The sequence below is a fragment of the Diadema antillarum genome, unplaced genomic scaffold (assembly GCF_040938485.1).
Source record: "Diadema antillarum isolate AM-2024a unplaced genomic scaffold, OU_Dant_1.0 scf00000018, whole genome shotgun sequence".
In the NCBI taxonomy this organism is placed as follows: domain Eukaryota; kingdom Metazoa; phylum Echinodermata; class Echinoidea; order Diadematoida; family Diadematidae; genus Diadema; species Diadema antillarum.
In genome coordinates, this window is record NW_027270907.1 from 350,385 (window position 1) to 370,666 (window position 20,282).

The 20,282-nt window shown below is 36.3% G+C and overlaps 1 protein-coding gene across 1 annotated transcript in view; it reads left to right on the forward strand.

Moving 5' to 3' along the window:
• The window catches only part of LOC139727743 (inositol polyphosphate-4-phosphatase type I A-like), a 94,404-nt gene that overhangs the window by 36,299 nt on the left and 37,823 nt on the right, over positions 1 to 20,282 (forward strand). The window contains exon 3 of the mRNA XM_071638726.1: positions 13,690 to 13,842. Within this exon, the coding sequence (XP_071494827.1) occupies positions 13,690 to 13,842 (153 nt within the window). The remainder of the gene's footprint in view (positions 1 to 13,689; positions 13,843 to 20,282) is intronic.

Consider the following 20,282-nt stretch of genomic DNA (forward strand, 5'->3'; position numbering starts at 1 on the left):
GTTATGAAAATGTATGTGATCTGGTATCCCGACGTAATGTAAATGATTATGTTACATGAAGAGGGCTGTGAGTGGGTGGTATTCGAATACTGTTTTGTATAATTATGATTTCGTTATGTGTAGATTATGTGCGTATAATAAGAGTTTCATTTTAAATGGAGTTTCAATCAATTTAATTATTCATGTCAAATTGGATTCCTCGGAAGACCATCACGACCATGAATGCCGAGTTGCGAGCAGGGCAATCCATACGTTTACCTTTGGTTATAATACCATGTTATTATAGTTGAAATGTATCATTGTTACCTTGGGACTTTACGGTGAATCATTTATTAACAGACAATCAAATATCTCCCACTGCCCAAGGGGAAACATATCAAACTAAGAATGACATTCATTTTTGCTTTTAAGATTTCCCCTCCCGTCTGACAATTATTTTCTGAAACATCCACCAGTGCCGGATGTAGAATGTTTATTCCGAAGGTGATATCCGACAATGAAGTACAAAGGCTTGATACTCCGATGAATTAGAATCACAAGCTTACGCAATGCTATTTTACGAAGAACACTCTTCGGATATATGTTGAAGATTAGTGCCTAAACATTACCTATAAACCAAAACAATCGTAGCATATGTATACTAGCTAGGCCTTCTAAATAACCAATAAAACATTTGAACGAATTAATAATTGCCTATAAATAATCGGCAGCACCCCTCAAGTATTTCAAGAAACAACTATATGTCTTGTGCAAAACAATTCCTGCATATTTTTTGAATGTGGCAAGATATAATGCGAACATGAGATTGTGAGTTATAAGAACAATTTCAATATTGAGCTGAGTTCAGCAGATGTCATAAAATATCTTCGGATCTCGTTCATGAGGACATGCCAGCAGAATTTGGGTAAATGAAATGCAGCCATTTCCACTGGAACTAATGGTAGATCAATGTTATTGCCGTATCCTTGGAGTAAAATGTCGCCGGGGCGCGGGACAATTCAGTGTGGTGTCTTCGAAGGAAACATCACCGGAGCAAGTGTTGGTGGTTCAGTCGTCGGCGGAGCAATCATTGTCGACGGAGCAGATGTCGTTGGGGTGATGTTGTGGAGCACATTCTCGCGGAGCGAATTAATGTCAGTGGAGCATAAAGACTGACCTCTCTTTGATACATACGTATACTCATGGACACAAAAGAAACATTAGCCAATGGTATAAAGGGTATAGTGGTCGGACATTTCCATCGCCTTGATGTTACCATTTTGCAAAGAATCTACAAATTTTAGTAACATACATTCACCAAAATTAATGTCATACCGTACATTTCTGGATGCTGAAAATAATTAGAAGCTGACCTATTTCACTCAGCGTGACAAAGGTGAAAAGTTTACGTTTTCTCTGTTGTTCCGGATTAAAGAAAAACAAAATAACGTCACCATGATTAATTTCCTATTATGACAATGTGTGGGAAGGGATAATGTGTTATTCATATTTTTTGCGGTACATCAATGATCATTGATGCGACTTGACTTGACATCATCTTGAAGTTCATCAGGACGTGTTTCCAGTGACGTTCATTTACTGGTGCTATATAGGGACAGCATGTCATGTTTTTACGGAGCGTTGTTCAATCTGTTAAAAACAATATAAAAAACATACATAACGATATGTGCACAGGAAATTACAATCCTCTCATAATTTATGACAATAATAATGAGATGTGATGTTTATGGCTTATTTGCAATACATTGCACTCCCGTTACAACGAACACGGTAATAACGAAGCAAAACTTCTGTTCCCAAAATGTTCGCCATTAAAGTCTGTGTTAAAAAAAAATTCGCTTATAACGAACACGTTTATAGCGAAATTTTCGTTATAACGAAGTCTTTTCCGAGCGCCACTGACAAAGAAAAACAAAAGAAATGTGCTCTGTTATAACGAAATGCGGATCGCTTCCGAAAATACGTAGCTGAACAAGCATTTATAGCGTCTCTGCGTGGGCGAATGCTTCACAATACTGCGTTTTCGATCCGTGTGTCACGCACAAGTTTTCGAGGAGAACTTGCATTATTGTTAAACAATCTGACAATAATCTGAAATTGAGTAAGGTTCCTTATTACAAAACACAAAGATTCTGATACACCTAAATGTCCGTTAGTTCGGAAATGAAACAGTGTTTGTTCACGAACATTTTGGCGTTATTCCAAAGATTCGTTATTCCGAAAAAAAAAATATGGTTCTTATTACGACGGTGCGTTTGTCCGAAAATGATAGGAATTCCAAACATTCATTAATTGGAACATTAAAAAAACAACAACCTAAAACAACAACAAAACAAAAAAAAAAACCCAAAAACAAACAAACAAACAAAAAACGTTTCGTTAATCCAGAAAAGAAAAGGTAAGTCCACTAACAAATCTTAGGAATTGCAAACCTTATAATCGTCTTATAAGAAAACTGAACCTTCGAAATACGTAACCTGTGTCATTTTTTTTTTTTTAATTAACAAACCTTCTACGGAATGACAAACTTTATTACATTTTCGGATTAAAAAACCTTCGCAACAACGAACCTTCGGAATAGTGATCCTTTCTCAGTTAGTAAATTACAAACCTTTGGAATGACGAACCTGATCATTTTAATTTCCGATCGACGAACCTTCGGACATTACAAACAACTTTATGCTCTCTTTTAATTGTAATATTCAAACGAAATTTAAAAGGTCCCATTCCATTTTACATAGCTTTCCAGTGTATTCAGCAAACAGAACATCATAATTTATATGCGTGGTTTCCTTGTTTTCGTTTAATATTGTATTTGTTCGGTTATAACGAAACTTCGTTATAACGAAAGAAAACTGCCCCCATGCCCCCTATAGGGTATAGTTAGTTCTCTTTTCTTTTAAAATGTATATCATCAAGGTTCTGCAGTGACCACGGGTATATTATTTTTTGATATTTGTTTTTAGGAAGGAAACAACCCCGTAACGAGGGGGCATTGGTGGCACGAGAAACTGAAGGGGAAAAAATGCATGGGGGAGCCTTTTTTTCCTATTCAGCCGATTAATCCCGAGTGGGGCACCAGAAAGAAATAAAAAAGAAAGGATGCAATATATATATCTTATATATATATACATATATATATATATATATATATATATATATATATATATATATATATATATATATATACGTGTGATATACATACCTGATGGCATACATGTAGAGCTGTCCACCGTTGCTTGTTATACCGGTCGAACACGAAGCCACCTCGATCACTACTGATTATAGCTTACTATAACACGAAGCCCCCTCGATCTCCATTGGGATTGTGTTATGTGAAAGAGATTGCATAAGATTATGCTCTTGTCATGACATTTGTCATCATGAAAAAAGGGAAAAGACGGTCGCACAATCACAGATGGAAGAGGTCTTTGATTTGCTTTGTTGTTGTTGTTGTTGACAAAATTGTCTCACAGAATCACCTGATAAGCAAACAAACCAGTCCTCTTCACATTAATTTTTTTCTGCCAATTCTCTCCACAAAATTGGCCGCTAAGCAAAAACAACAACAACAAAAAATGATAATAATACAAACAGAACCAGCACATGACTGTGGTAATCAATTCCATCAAATCACCTGCCCAAACAACAAGCAAACATGTTATACATAAAACGCATATTAGGCCCTACTAATTGTAAAAACAAACAGTCAGTAAAACAACTAGAAAACATAACATTTCGGAATACGTCTTTCTTGGTCAATCAGGCCTGCGCATACTACGCTACGAAAAAAAAAAATAAGAAAAAAATGTCCGGCATAAAATGCTACATGCCAAGCGTCAATATCCATGATAGGCCTATGCCTACTCTGATGGCAACGTTGACCATGTAGATAATCGTCATTAACAATCGGATTTTCTATATTATGTTAGTTAGCGATTTTTTTTTTCTTTTTGACTAGACAGCCCATTCATTGTCAGAATGAGCAAAAGAAAAAAAAAGGCTGTGAAGACTTTTTTTAAAAATAATTTCTTTCATTTTTTTGTTTAAATCTTGACCTGACAGCACATATGTCGAGAGAAGTGTTTTTCTTCGATAAGCATATAAACATGGCAATTGAACATTATTCTAGAAGAACGCTACATGTATACCATCTTGCATGCAGCACAGTTCCATTACACACTCTTTGACTGCACACAGTACACAGGTACCACGTGAATGGAGCAATGAAGCAAAAACAAACAAAAACGAAAACAAAAACCCTAAAACAATAATAATCTAAACAGGATTAGCATTTCTGTACAATCTGTCGACAAATCATCTGCTCAAACAAAAAACATTGTCGCGTTCTGCACAAAACGCATATAGGCCCTACTAAATCTGTAAAACAACAACAACAAAATAAATAACCCGAACCTTTCGGAATCCATATAATTCTTTGACACTCAGACCTATGCTATTTACGCTAAGAAAAAATGGACAAATGGAAAAATGTCAAGCATAAATGCTACGTTGCAACTGATATACGTCGATGTAGGGCAATTTGTCAATCAGCTGCAATGAAAACATCTCGACGGAAGAATTTCATGAATTTGAATAAAATTAATGCTTCGTGCCAAGCGTCGTGTACTGCACCAACTCTGGCAACGTATAGTGTATAGACGATCATCAGTAACAACCGAGCTGGGTTTGTTTTTGTTGTTGTTGGTTTGTTGTTAATGTTTTAGTTAGGTTTAGTCGGCGATTGTTTTCTTTTTTTACTTGACAGCTGATTTATCGACATAATCGGCCAAAAAAAGGAAAAAAAGTGCAGACAATTTTTGATTTCAAACAACAAAACCCAAAATAATATTAATAGTAATCAAAACAGGATTAGTGGTCATCAATATTATTCTGTCAACAGATCGCCTGACAAAACAAAACAAAACAAAACAAAAACACAATTAAACACGTCTTCCATAAAACGCATATAGGCCCAACTAATTTGAAAAACAATCAGTAAAAGTACGCTGAGAAAAAAAGAAGAAGAAAAGGAATGAAATTAAGAAAGAAATGCTCAGCATATACAGGCTGAAGCGTCAACTATGGCAACGTTGACCGTGTGTAGATCATCAAGCTGTTTTTACTTCTGTAGGTTTAGTTGACGATATTTAGTGCAGTTTTTTTTTATTGGACAGCTCATTTAGGCTATGGACAGAGTTGGCAAAAACGATGCAAAGATTGTTATTGATTTTTTGATTTGGCTTGTCAGCACTTACGGCGAGAGAATTGCTTTTCTTTCATCATAAATGATATAGTGTAAAAACCATGATGGCAAATTGAACAAGACCCTGTCGCCATTACACGCCGGCCGCAGTAACTACGCACAGAACACAGGTAGGCCCTACCATGCTGGACAAACAAATCAAAAAACAAAAAAAAAAACAAAACCCTAAAACGACAACAACACAAACAGGATTAGCAAATTTGGTTGTCAGTTCTCTCGACAAATCACCTGACCAACAACAAACATGTCCTACAATCGCAAAACGTATCTCAATAGGCCCCACTAATTTGAAAATTACAAACAATCAGTAAAAAAAAAAAAACAGAAAAAAAGCAAAACAAAAATCCTTTCGATTTCGGATTATGTCTTTCTCTGACAATCAGGCCCATGCAACTAAAAAAATAAATAAAAAAATTAAGATTAGAAATGAACAGCATGTGGTACGTGCGGAAGCGTCAACATCTACCGACTGCATGGCAACTTTGGCTGTGTAGATGATCATCAGTAATAAATACATGAGAGCTGTTGTTCTTTCTTAGGTTTACTTGGCATTTTTCCTTTACTTGATTGTGTGATCATGTATCGTCACTAACAAAAGGATCGTTTCCCTCATTTCAGTCTTGTTTTGCAGATGTGCCTTTTTCAGACAGAGATGTCTTTGAATAGATACAGATGATGAGGAGCAGCAATACCTGAGATCATGAGAAATTTTGTGTCAATCATGCACGGCCACCTGTAGGCCTATTATACATCTCAAAAGCGTCTCAAAGACAGTTCTAGCATGCTTTAGGGTACTGCTTTGATCCCATGATTGTCACCGCAATCAAGCCGGGAGAAGAACAAGATGGAGATTCGATAAATCTAAAACTATATGCGCAGAAGAAAATAACGCAGAAAAATCAAATGAAGTGAATGTGCAGTCTTGAGGTGTATATGTTAGGAAATCATACCTCAAAGCAAACACTTTCGCTAGGGAAAAGCAGGCAGTTTTTAAAAGAAATGATGGAAGAATGATTGTTACTCAATATGTGATCTCAATATTTCACTTTTCCGTAGCATATTCCAGAGCACAAAAAAAAAACAAGGAAAAAAAAAAAAGGATCGGTAATCGTAGAGGACAGGTATATCCTGTAGGGAAGGTATTATGCGTGTGCAAAAATGTGTAGGTTCAAAACCACTAAATATGTACAATTTAGTGAAATACTTGTCGCAATAGTTTTACCAAAGAAAAAATAAATCAACGACCGATTGTCATAAGTTTCGGGTAATAGTTACCGTTAGTACATTGTTAACTAGAACTGCCGAGAATTTGAACATCCAGTTATGATTTTTTCGGAAGTTATGCATTCATAAAGATGGTAAACCCGCCAAAAACAGCATGTCGCAAATTAATAGTTTTGTCAATATGTTACTATTATTCAAATGAAAGCATGATCTTTTTTCATTAAAACTTGTTCTAAGGCAAATTAAGCCATTTGCCTACACGTTAGAATAAAAAGAAATATAATTGAAAACTATTCAGTTGAATTATTTTACAAGTCAAAATTGTCGCAAAGGCCTGTGAAACATACGTTACCATGATTTCAAGTTTTCCTTTAAAACATTCCCTGGGGTTGAAATTGTGAATTATCCGTCCTAAAAACTTAGAAAATGTCTTGTCAAATGATGTAAACAATAGTTGTGCCACCTGGTTATCTGCTGCAGAGAAAAGGCTTCAAGCACTAACATGTTTCAGACCGTATGGTTAAGAAATGAAACATACGTTACCACCGCTATGGAAAATTAAAAATGAAAATGTTACAAGGAAGATACCAAACATAGGCATACGGTACCCCAATCTCTCCACTGAGTTTTCAATTATGAGCCATTACTAATCGCTTGAAAAAGTCACATCGAAGGTCAGATTTAACTTACGTTACTGAAACATACGTTACCCCCGAAAAAATAATCTTAATTAGATTCACTAACATTGCAACCATTCATCGATAACAAGTGCTATCTAGAACCATCTTACTCCATAGTTGCTTAGAAACAGTCCTTGCGACAAAATGGCGCATCACGTTGACGACTCACAGGGAATGGACTGCACGAGATCTTTCTCAGTATCTGAGCGAACGGCATATATATTTTCAAAGTCATGTTTAGCGTAATTACATTCAAATATTGGTACACTTTTACTATAAGCAAGTACTTTGGTGTTTGTTTTGTCGAGGAGAATTACACGTTTACATCTCACTCAGATATTTATACAACATTAAGGTACCTAAACATAGGGTCAATGTTGTAACGTAGGTTTCACTTAAGGTAACGTAGGTTTCAATTTTACATCTGCATGTACACTGTCGTACTTTTCACCAGAGCTTTATCCTAAAAAAGACTAATATCCATAAATAAACAGATGAAAAACATATTTAACTTTTAGGCTTGAACTAACCATTCTTTTTGGCGATAATCATTGTCAATGAGGCCCTGAATACCCTGGTAACGTAGGTTTCAATCACTGTATCAAAATCAATCCAATATGTATGTTAATGATATATGAATGATGAAAAAAATGGTTTTCATTTTAATTATCATATCATTTAATTCAAAGTTATAGTGATTGTAGTCTACCAAATTCATTACGTGACACTTCATTCCTTGAAATTAGAGGTAACGTAGGTTACGTAATTATGTAAGAATATGTTATTACTGATTTGCAGTATGGATTTTCTTATTTCTCTGTGAAAGGAATCTTATCATTACTCCTTGGGTTCCAAGAGGTCAAAATGGGAAAATCAAGAGCCAAGATTCAGGCCGATTACTGAAGAAGGAAAAAGGAAAAGATTGGAGAAGAAGCCTTCCTTACTCTCTTAAAAAATTGAGTGAAAATATTCACTCTTCATGGAGTGAATACAAAAAAGAGTGAATTTAGAGTAAAATTGGAATGAATTTTGAGTGAATAAAGTTCATTTTCGCTCATTTTGGGGTGAGCTCAGGGATCACTCGAAGATTTAGGAGTGGTCCCTGAGGTCACTATAAAAAGAGTGAAAATGAACATTTTCACTCTAAATTCACTCTTTTTTTTTATTCACCCCGTTAAGAGTGAATACTTTCACTTGATTTTTTTGAGAGAGTAAATCCGAGAAACAACGTGTAAAAAAGTATTACGTTCCTGTGGAAAATCTTAAGAGTTGGGAAAAACAAGAGCGCAGATAAAAAAATGAAAGAGTTGAAAAGCACAGAGCCTTCGGCAAGAAAATAAAAGAAGACTTCAACCGATCTCAGCAAAGGGAAGGTGATAATGTCGACTTGATTGACAAGGATTGACAAGGAAATTGATTCACAAATTTAAAAATTTGCTAATGATGTATACTTATGTATGCTTTACAATGAAAGGTACTGGATAAAAGTGTTGGCTTGTAGATATCAAATTGAAAGGATGAAGTGTATGTAAATTTCCTTGTTTATGCACCGAAAATAATTCATAAAAATTTCTACCCAATCTAAACTCTTCCGAGATATTAATGAAAATATGATGTTTAACCAAGAAAATAGAAGAAAGCGTCATACTAACGCTCTTAGTCTTATACCAAATTTTATATAATTTCACTCTGATACAACTCGCCACTTTTGCATTATTCTCTCCTACACTGGCTTACCCACTATACCTTTTATTGAAAGTTGCCTTTTGCAGAAAAATACCAGATTGTGAGTTTACAGTTGTCTTTTACAATGATGTAATATACATTGAAGACATTTTATATGTCACCAAATTTTTATTCTATGTAATGGAAATAGAAGAATTGCAATTTGTTCTTCTGACATTTCTATGCCTTTTCCATTGCCTCTCCCCCCCCCCAAAAAAAAAAGAACAAAACAGGGGGGCATCCAAATTATGAAAGGTGCGCCTTTTTGTGTTTATCATTGTTGTCTTTATAGACTAGTGTGTCATAGGTCAGTTATACTCTCAATCTAAAACCGTGAGAAAACTGTCTATTTACGTGACCACTCTTAAATTGTTCATAATTCTGTATTTTTGTGACTATTACCCAAACCATGCATTATTGTTGCTTAAAACTTACCATGGCACATTATTGAATAATGTGCCAAGAAATCTGTACGTTTGAAGCAACACTAATGCATGGTTTGTTCATTAATGAAACTAGTGATAATCATGCATTATTAATCATAAAGCAGTGCTGGTGTTTGCATTTTAAACTTCATAGGCTCGCTGTGATTTGTTTCACATTTTCACTCTTATGCCTGATATACCTTTTTGATGTAAACTTTGGTATGCTAAACAGTTAAGTGCTGACCAGCTTGTGCACTCACACTGTGCAATGTTGTTTAGCGATGCATCAATCCTTTTTAATGCACTTTCCAATGCATCTCCACTTTCGAGTGATAAATATTTCAATCTGGACACATTTGAAACATACGTTACAATTGTTTAAAGTACACACTGATACATTTTAGGGGCTCTTGACAATGTCTTTAGTGACTCTTATATAAATGCATTCCTTTGGTTTTAAACAGGGCACTTCAACAGGTAATTTTGCAGTGAAACTCAAAATATTCAGACAAAATAAACTCTTGAAATTTAAATATCTTATTCCAATTCTTCATATTAGGCCAAATGTATGGTACATTATACTATAAGGACGATAACATCAGACGGCAATTAAATAAATCTGCTTCCAGAAGTACTGAAGGTCTTGCAACGCTGGTACTCTTGATATTTATTAGAACTCTTAAAATTTATCTTCTTTTAGTGTTTAATATATTTATGTAACATACGTGACTCATATGCGTAACAAACGTTACCAAGGTTTAAACAGTCACATTTTCATTTGTCATATGGTGACCGAGATTGTTTGAGAATATGTGTAGGACAAATCCATCTAAAATCATTTGGCAGTTTTCTGCAAGTTCTATGTGTACGAATAAAAAAAAATATAGGAAACAATCTAACTTTACATAGTTAACAACCTCCATCATATCTATCAATATCTTAATTCACGGTTACAGTAACTCATCAAATGAATGAAAAATATTGCAGGCACATTGAAATAAGAATGGCCATATCTTCGAAACTATCCCCAAATACAAGGATAGTTGCATTGTCCATCCCTAAACAGAATGAATATGGTCAAAGAAAAATAAGCGCGGTAACGTAAGTTACAGTGGTGAAATGTTCATGTTCAGCTTCAAATTTCAGAACATAAAAAGTTTGCAACATTTGTTGCTCATTTTTGTTTAAGTTGAAATTCAGTGTATCCTCTAGCAATTTTTCGTTGTCGGAATGTTTTTGAGAAAACTTTATTTTTTCAAAATTTCAAAACCTGAATTGTACATTTTTAATGGTTTTGGCCCTGTACGATGAATGTCCTTGTACTAGTAGGCCTATATTAGGTCCATGGCCTGTCAACAAATCACCCGACGAACAACAAACATGTCCTTCACAAAACATACAGGCCCACTATTGTTTACTCTTTTTTTTTTTAATTGGAAGCTCATTTATCGACAGAATAACAAAAACAAGAAAAATGGGAGGGCTACCTTTGATTGTTTGTTTCAGTTATTTTATCTGTTCTTGTCAACACATAATATGGCGAGAGAATCTTATTGTTTATTAATAGTATAGCATGAAAACATGGCAAATGAACATGCATTTCGGACCGCCTCTATATAGATCTGCAGAACAGTCCACTAACACGCAGCTCGCAGCTGGTCGTATGAATACTAACAGTACCCAAGTACATCATACGTGTAATACGGTAGTAGCTTGCAACGGGGCGAACGAACGAAGCCAGCTCGCTTGCCATGGCCACGCATGTACCATCCACTAGTATACAGTGATTGGCATTGTCATAGCGAACGGAAACCAGTACGATATCGCCACGGACTACATTGTTCAGTGGACTGAATCCACTCTTTGGTGGAAGCATGACTAGCAAAGAGTATCGACTTTTTGGTGGAAGCAGGGAGGTCTCACCTCCCTGGTGGAAGGCAAAGAGTGGGGAAAGCGCGTGGGGCATGTGTACAATATGGGTACTAGATAGCATACTCATGGCCACCCACATGCACAGTATACGGTTGGCCCATCCATGCCCCCATGATACGTACACACAACATACACCGCACAGGGGTATCGTTCGATCGTACACTACTGGACGTCGGACATAAAACGCACACAGTGGCTATACACACAATGTACGCAGTTGTCGACAGCTTGCTCTGCTATACACGGATCGCGGATCGTAGCCTCTGGGATGCGGTCGCGCTTGTGTACAGTACACTTCAGTAGTATATCACAGAGCTCTCTCAAGACTTCTGTAAGTAGTATAGTATCAGTAGTATCCGAAAACCGACTTTCTTCTCGGGACCGCAAGGGGGCGTTGTGAATCATGCGCTCGAGACCAAATCCTTCCGTTTAAACGAGCCGTTATTTTGCGAGAGTCACTACTGCAGTTCTCATCTAAATTGACGTTCTAGTAATCAAACATGAGTTATAATGCTCCCTAAGCATCATACTGACTAGCAGTTATATCCTGATACTTTGAATCATGGTTTCACTCGGTGAAATGCACCTTAACAGGAACTCCATTTTATCTTTAAAAATGGTGTTCTGAGTATTATCACTTTCTTAACTCTCCCTGTTTGCTTTGGAGATGAGATATTAGTGTATTTGCCTTTGGAGTAGTGAGAAGTTTATGTTTCTTTTTTTCTCATCAATATGAATATTAGAATATTTATTAAAGACCCTCTGATCAATATTTTATCGTACAAATTATGCAAAAAACAGGAAGAAAAAGAAATCAGTTCAGGTCTTTTGTGTACCACTGAAATGGAGGTTTAATGATATTGATGGTAATCAGTGCTGCTGTTAAATGTATGTTGGTTTTATAATGATTGGTATGATCTGTGGAGTGCTTTAGGGGCAAATAAGAGAAGAGAAGGTGATTTTGAAGTGATGAAATTAAAAACAAACAAACAAACAGACAAAGACATGAGTAATCAAAAGGAGGCATATAAAGGAATCTAATGAAGAGTAATTGGTTAAAACTGAAGGTACAACTGTAAGTTATTCCATAAGGTGGGACCAGCGTGGGCAAAAACTTGTGTTGCAAATTACAATTTTTTTTTAAAATTAATGAATTTTATTTCGTTGTCTGTTTGAACTTCAATTCATATTCGTTGTGCTAAACTCAGTAGAAACAATTTTAGATTGAAGCATTTTGCATGGCTTGCTGTACATGATACATGCTGTTATTCCATGCTACATGTCAGTCATGCTACCTACTAAAAATCTTTACAGAAAAATGTCAGAAGCACTTTGCTAAACTTCATTGATGTCACATTTTTTTCCACCATTTATGTCCTCAAAATTTCTGTTTGGTACTATATTCCCCATTGTATGACAGTGCTCATCATTAACTGTGCCGGATCCAAGCTTCTATCTAAGCACTTCAGTCCATGTATTCCTTTCCAATCTTGGGTGATGTGATACATTTCTCAGAAATCAAGTGGCCAAATTCCAATGAAAACTACAGTGTATAAAGCTGGATAGTGCATTAACGCCATGTCACTATGCGCAGTGTTTTTTTACAAAAGCATGGATGTGCGGTATTAAAGTGATTTATCAAAACCTGCATCATCTCCTTGTGTGTGATGAGATGGCAAGAAGGGGATTTCCCAGACTTTGCCCGGGCACCTTGTTTGAGTCAAAGAGGCACCTTGTTTATTATAGTGCCTTGGCAAAATTTCGACAAGCTGCCCTCTTTGCTTTCTCATCCACAGTACAGAGTGACTAGACTAATTTCGGAAAGTCACGTTCATGCCTTTTCATCATAAATGCTAAAAGCAACTTTGCTGAGATCCAACAAAGTTGCCTCCTCGCCGCACTCATAAGCTTCCATGGGTTTCTATGTAGAAGAGGTGATAGAGGGATTCTACATTGTAGGTCTTAGGGTAGGCTTATGAACACATTATCTTTGTAACCAGGTGAATGTATGTTTGTGAGGATGTTGTGGCGAACTTTGGGTGGAAACAAGCTGACTTGAGGTAGTGAGAAGAAATGAGGAAAACCTGTGAGGTGATATCTTGCATAGCTCCGTTTAGTCCTGATACATTGTATGTAACAGAAAAGTGGTGGTGAAGTATGAGTTGTGAAATGAAGGTGATGAGTGTCTGTTTTCAAGACTATCAAAAACAAGTTATTTCATTTAAAAAAAAAATGAAATAAAAAGTATGTGATACTTTCTCATATTCTTCTGTTACTCATTGCCACAAACACAAAAACTACATAAAGCAGCCAATCTTTAACACACAGACCATGAATTCATCCATTCTAGAATATCTTCAAATAAAACTTCATACTAACTTTTTTTTATCTGCTTGTCTTCCTCTTTGGGGAAAAAAAATCAACTTCTCACTTTCAGACTACAGCGAGAGGTGGTGCCGTCTCCGCGGCAACCTGCTATTCTTCTTCAAGGACCGCAATCTGCTGCCAGAGCCTCAAGGTGTGATAGTACTAGAGCAGTGCTTCATCAAGGAGGAGTATGGGGAGGTCAAGCCACACGCCTTCCTCATCGGTGAGTTCTGGGTCTAGTTACGTAGACTACATCTTATCACAGTCAAGTTTGACAGGTCTTGCATTGAAAGTCATCAAAATGCATACACACTCACATGTGGCACATGCATATAGTGCACACATACAGTACACGACAAATGATACTTTAATATCAAGATGAAAAACAAAATAAATAGAACATTCTCTGGCACTACCAGAAAGAGGTACAAGTAAGTTTCATGTTGAGTGTATAATTACCAATAATATAATTTTATTTCACTGTATGTTTGTTGTATACTTTTAGCTGGGGGTAGGAGGCTCTGCTCAAATTCCAGTGGCAGCAGTTAGTAACCAGAAAACATTAATGTTTTTGCCATTTAAAAAAAAAACGTCACATGTTTTGTCATTATACTTCCCGAATCAAACATACGTTTAGTCCCATTGTGAAAGAAACATTGCCAAGCCTAGGAAGGGGGTAGATTGTGCTGAAGAATTTGTCTTCATCAACGAGTAGTGCAATGTGTAACTAGTTAGGTGATCCGAGTATCCTCTCGGATCACCTTCTGTATCTGTACGGATTCTTTCTTCTTCTTCTTCTTCTTCTTTCTCCTCAAAAGTTGTGGACAGGTTAGCTCAGAAAGTGCTCTTCCTATCAATGTCAAAACTATACCATACATGTATCATCTCCCAAAGACGGCAATCGAACTAAAATCAAAGTGATCAATCAACCGTGATGTCACTATGACATCATTATATGAAAACACATTCTCAATCATATCTCTTTAATGGAATGAAAATTTTCAATGAAATTTACGTCACATATATTTCAAGTCAAGCGCATTCTACTCATATAATCAAAATTCATATTTTCTCTTAAAACGTGCGCGTACGCGCGCGTTGAAATATTTGTATGCTCAAATCGAGCTCAAATTTTTTTTGCACACGTTTCAGACTAATTAGAGCATTTTTTGAAAAATTGAAAAAATTGGACGGACGCGTATGAGCGCGCACATATACGCACGCACAGCTCATACGCAATAGAAATTTCCCGTTTTTTCACATTTATCGGATGCCTGAAATGTCAAGGAATATTCTACCAGGTTTCAAGTCAATCCGACTCAATATGACGTCACACGGGCCCGTCAAAGTTGAAATTCCGCGCGCGCGTCAATGGCGATATACAGTGCAACAATGCAAAAAAACTGCTAATTTTGAATCCGATTTTACTCGTCAGGATGGACGGTGACCCCCATTTTCTTTACATATTCTGAAAGCTGATGAGTTGTACATGTCATTTCATGGGTTGGCGATGCTGGAAAAATAATGAAAAGATATCAAATTTCTTAATAAAGTAAAAAAAGTAAATTTTCAAAATGACGTCATCAAATTTTAAGTTCACTCAAGCGTATCTCACTTATTCTTTTGTTGATTTTCGTCCGAATTTCAATATGTTGTAGCTTATCTAATGGTCTTTCAGTCACACAATAACAACATTTTGATTGGATGACGGCATCACCTCGTAAAAAGGGATTAAAAGTAACATTGTCAAATTTGACCAGTTTACGTGTTATCTCTATGGGAGTGCAGTTTTTCTGGAAATGAAAACTGACATGACTATCTTTATGGAGCACTAGCTCACTTATGCTTCGGTAAATTTCTCCCAGATTTTAGTATGTTGTAGCTGAGACTTTGGGCTATCGTAAGTGTGCCCTTCGTTTTTCAATACGGAGTCGGCATCACGTCCAAAAACTTGGTTGAAATTAAAGCTTATCTTCGATGTATTGAAATATTTCTTCCTTTCTGCAACTTTCTTTGCAATAACTCAAGAAAAACATACCCTATCACCACCATATTTGGCACATGTTTAGTTCATGTCACGTACATTATTTCACAAAATAACAACTACTTGATCAGACACCATCTTGGGTATGTAAATTAGGGTCAAAGGTCATAAATGTTTTATCCTGTATCTTGGTGAATACATGTCCTATCTTTCCCATATTTTGCACACGTAAAGACCATGTTACAAGAATCATTTCACAAAATAACCATTTTTGGCTCAGAGGCCATCTTGTCTGTGCAAAGTGTGGTCAAAGTTCATATGTGCTTCTTCCTATATCTTCGTTATGATGTGTTATCTCTATGGGAGGGAATTTTTCTAGATGTGAAAATTGACCTGATTGTCTTTATGACGACTAGCTCACTTACCCTTCGGTGAATTTCTTCCAGATTTTAGTATGTTGTAGCCAATCTAATACTCTTTAAGTTTTATTGAATCAAAGTTTTAATCGGATGATGTCTTCACCTCGTGAAAATGGATATAATGTAACCATGTCAAATTTCACCAGTTTATGTGTTATCTCTATGGGAGGAAATTTTTCTGGAAATGAAAATTGACATGACGGTCTTTATGGAGCACTAGCTCACTTACTCTTCGGTGAATTTCTCCCAGATTTTAATATGTTGTAGCTGAGACTTTGGGCTATTGTAATGTACCCTCCATTTTTTCATACGACGCCGAAATCACGTCAAAAAACTTTATTGAAATCAAACTTATCTTCGATGTATTGAGATATTTCTTTCTTTTTGCAACTTTCTTTGCAATAACTCAAGAAAAACAGCCCCTATCACCCCCATATTTTGCACATGTTTAGTTCATGTCACGTACATTATTTCATAAAATAACAACTACTTGATCGGACACCATCTTAGGTATGTAAATTAGGGTCAAAGGTCATAAGTGTTTCACCCTGTATCTTGGTGAATTCATGTTCTATCTTTCCCATATTTTGCACACGTAAAGACCATGTTACAAGAATTATTTCACAAAATAACCACTTTTTGCTCAGATGCCATCTTGGCTGTGCAAAGTTGGGTCAATGGTCAAATATACTTCATTCTGTATCTTCGTTATAGTGTATACCGAATTTGGCACCAAAGATGGCAGACCTGACTCTCTTTTATTCTAAATGAGAATCCAAATATCACACGGCCAATGTCTCTAAACACAGATGAAACCTATATGGTCATGCCTATTGCGATCAGGACTCGAATCATTGATTAAAAAAAAATCGGATCACCTAATTTGTCAGTCTTGACAAATTCCGAGTCTAGTTATTATGGAATTTGCACTCCATGCTCCTTTGTATTTGTTTGTGTTTTCAAAACATTTTCTACCAGTGTAGTCTGTAGTCAATATGTTTAAACCCATAAAAGAGTTTTAGATAATATGAAAGTCCAAATGTTCATGTGTATTTCCATGCTGTACAGCTACTGGTACTTTTGGCATACATTTGAGTTTATAGTTTTATTTTTGTGCGTATATTTGAATACCATTTATTAGTGAAAAATGAGTAAAGAAAATGGGATTCCTCGTACAATTGTATCTGACATACAGTGTAGAAAGGATTATCCTGTGGGTGTTGTAATGTTTGTAGTTATCATAAAAGTATTGTCCAAATTAGCATTCCATTGATGTATTTGCAGTGATTTCATTATGCACGAAGCCACAAATTTGAAAATTCATTTGGCACATCACAAATTACCTCATTATATCATCACAGTAAAGATCCTATCAGTTCAAGTAAACATGTGTTCAAGGGAATTCTGTTCATTGGTTCATCATTAGATGGGTAAATTAGTCTTTTCTCAAATCATTTTGTTTGAGTTGGAACTGGGAAACCTCCCTCAGTATTTCAGAAAGTACAACTAGTTCCAGTGCAAGGTTGGATATTTTGAAAATTGATAAACAAGAGTTTTCAATATCAAAATTCAAGTATGACCACAAGAGAAAATAGAAGAAGAAAAATAGCAACCTCAAACACAGGTCTATCTCTCAGTTTGTAAACGCCAGCCATTGATAGTAAAATTTTACACATATCCATTCAGCTACAACTGTATACTCCAATGTCAACTAAAGACTCTTTCCCACTATCGTGCTATCTGCTATGCACACCACAATTGGCCATTAGTAGTTGATTGTAGCGTTTTGATTGATGTCTATCATAATCTGCGCCACTGTTGAAATCATGGTCTGGATTGTGGAGTAAACATGGTGTTCGTATCAGATCTGAAGGTTAGTTGCTGCAATCGCATCGATCGTAGACAATCTTTGTATCGTCCAAAACTTTCCTATGGTCAACGCGATTGCCAAGACCGACCTCAAGATCTGATACGATCGTCACGATTGCACCACGATTCAGACCACGATTTCGATCGTTGCACGAATAAACAAAGCGTAGTATGATCAGCTACTACTGGCCCAATAGTGGCGGTTCGCCAGATCGCATGACAATGGGAACGAGCCGTTAGTTTCACATTACCTCTCTCTGACAGAAAGGATGATTAATTCCTGCCCTCGTCTACCTGTAATGCACATGCATGGATTTTGATACCCTGTACAGCATAATGTGTGGAAGTCATGCCAATTCTATGCCTACTTTGGTCTCCCTGGCCTACATGGCTTTATTGTGAATTTCATTTACCTTGTAATTCAGTATTTATGTATGGATGTTGTGTGTGTGAATATATGTGACGCGCTACAACAAAAGGATCCTAAAGTCGCTGACGGGTTAGCCGAGAAAATCGAGTTTTAAGTCAGATCACCAAAATCTGTCAAAGCGTTCGGATTTCTGTTTTTAACTTAATTTTGTAGTCTAATGTATCTTCTATCATCTGCCAAAATTTCGAAGCTAAATGATCAAAGGAAAGGCCTGAAAATAAGAAAATAACATTTTTCTGGGCCATACTTGGCTCGCCAGTCAGCGACTTTAGGATCCTTTTGTTGTAGCGGGTCATATATGTTTTTGTTTATCTTGAAAGAAAACCACCACTGTTGCTATGATAACAAACCTTGGGAGAAAATTGTTTTTAGTCTATGGGTAGATTTGTATGTTTCTATGTGCTTACTTAATTTTTTCCAGCCATATTTATAGTATACTCAGGATGTTATTGAGGAGATACAGCTGTTGTTGAGGATAAAGAGGTTTATATCAGTTGTGTGGTTTACTGCTATGCTCTTGACATCTATGTATTTGTAGTCCGAAGTGAAGCTATGGTAATGGTAGTTAAAAAAGGGGGTGGAGAGTTTTAGATGGAGGAATTTCTTAAGCATCTGATGAGTTTAACATTGTTTACTTGGCTGTGTTTACCAATTTATGTGTATAATGTGTATGTTTGTGTGTGAGTGGGTCTTTTTGTTGTTTCATTAAAACCATATTTACCTAGCTATTTTTACCCTCTTGGAGGATTACTTTCCCACAACCTTTCCTTTTCTGTATTGAGGGAGAAAACTTTGCTTCAATTTGTTATGCGGTATGCTTTTCAAGTTCTGTATGAATGCAGTATATAACCATCTATTTTACTGTATTTCACTTTCTAAGAGGGTCAATGCACTTCAAAGTTCTGTCTAATGTCAATTCCTGCTCCCTGCTGTTTATTTTGTTAATTTTTATTTTAGCAATGGCGGGGGGGGGGGGGGGGGGGGAGTGGCTACATGTACATGTGTACTTAACAATATAGTTGATTTACTGGTATGCACTGATATAGCAATGCACCTGACTCATTACATAACCCATTTGATTATCTTCATGACTCTTTTCTTCTTATTTTGGAAGCCCCCCCCCCCCCCCCCCCCCCCGGCCCCACAGTTATGGCTGATACAAGTGACAGTGTTTTGAAACCGAATAGGTCTATAGCCTCCTTTTAGATATATCCTTCAAGAATTTTATGTGTAGGGATAAGGACAGTTCCCTTTCTTCCTGGGTTTCCTGGAATGGTATCCCCGAAAATGCAAGATTCTCCAAATATGCCGTGGACGTGTTGTCGTTGCTGTTATTTTTTTTTTTTGTATGTAGACAGGAAATGACGTCAAAAACAAATATGTGAATAATGACCGCTAAGTGAACATTGGTGGTGGGGTGACAGCCAATGAAACAGCCCCCTGTATGTTACTCATGGTACGCAGGATGTGGCATGACAATTACCAATACCAAGTGTTGACTGCAGATTATATTTAGTGCAACATTCTGGTATCAGTGCTTATAATACCATTTGCTGGTGATTGCTATGGGAGACTGCTGCTCCTGCTCTCTCTAAAAAGGAAATTAGCAGTCGCACAAATATTGAGGAAGGATACTCTGCAAATGTGGGAACTTTCTGAAGATTAGTGTTATTTATAGTGTTTTCAAATGCTAAGATGTAAGTATGGATTGTTCTTGTTTTTTTTTTTTAATGCTGTTTTTAGAAAAAAAAAGGTCTGTGTGTCATATTTCACGATAGTGACTGTTGGCCTGAATTTGACCTCGCTGTTAAACCGTGAATGTAAATGTTGTGTATTGCACTGTAAGAGCCGCATTCTGTAAATGTAGAAATTTTTGCATCAGTTCGTTTGTGTGTTTGTTTGTTTGTTTTTTGCACTCGGGTAATATTAGTTTTGTTTGTTGTTAATTTTGCAGTATCAAA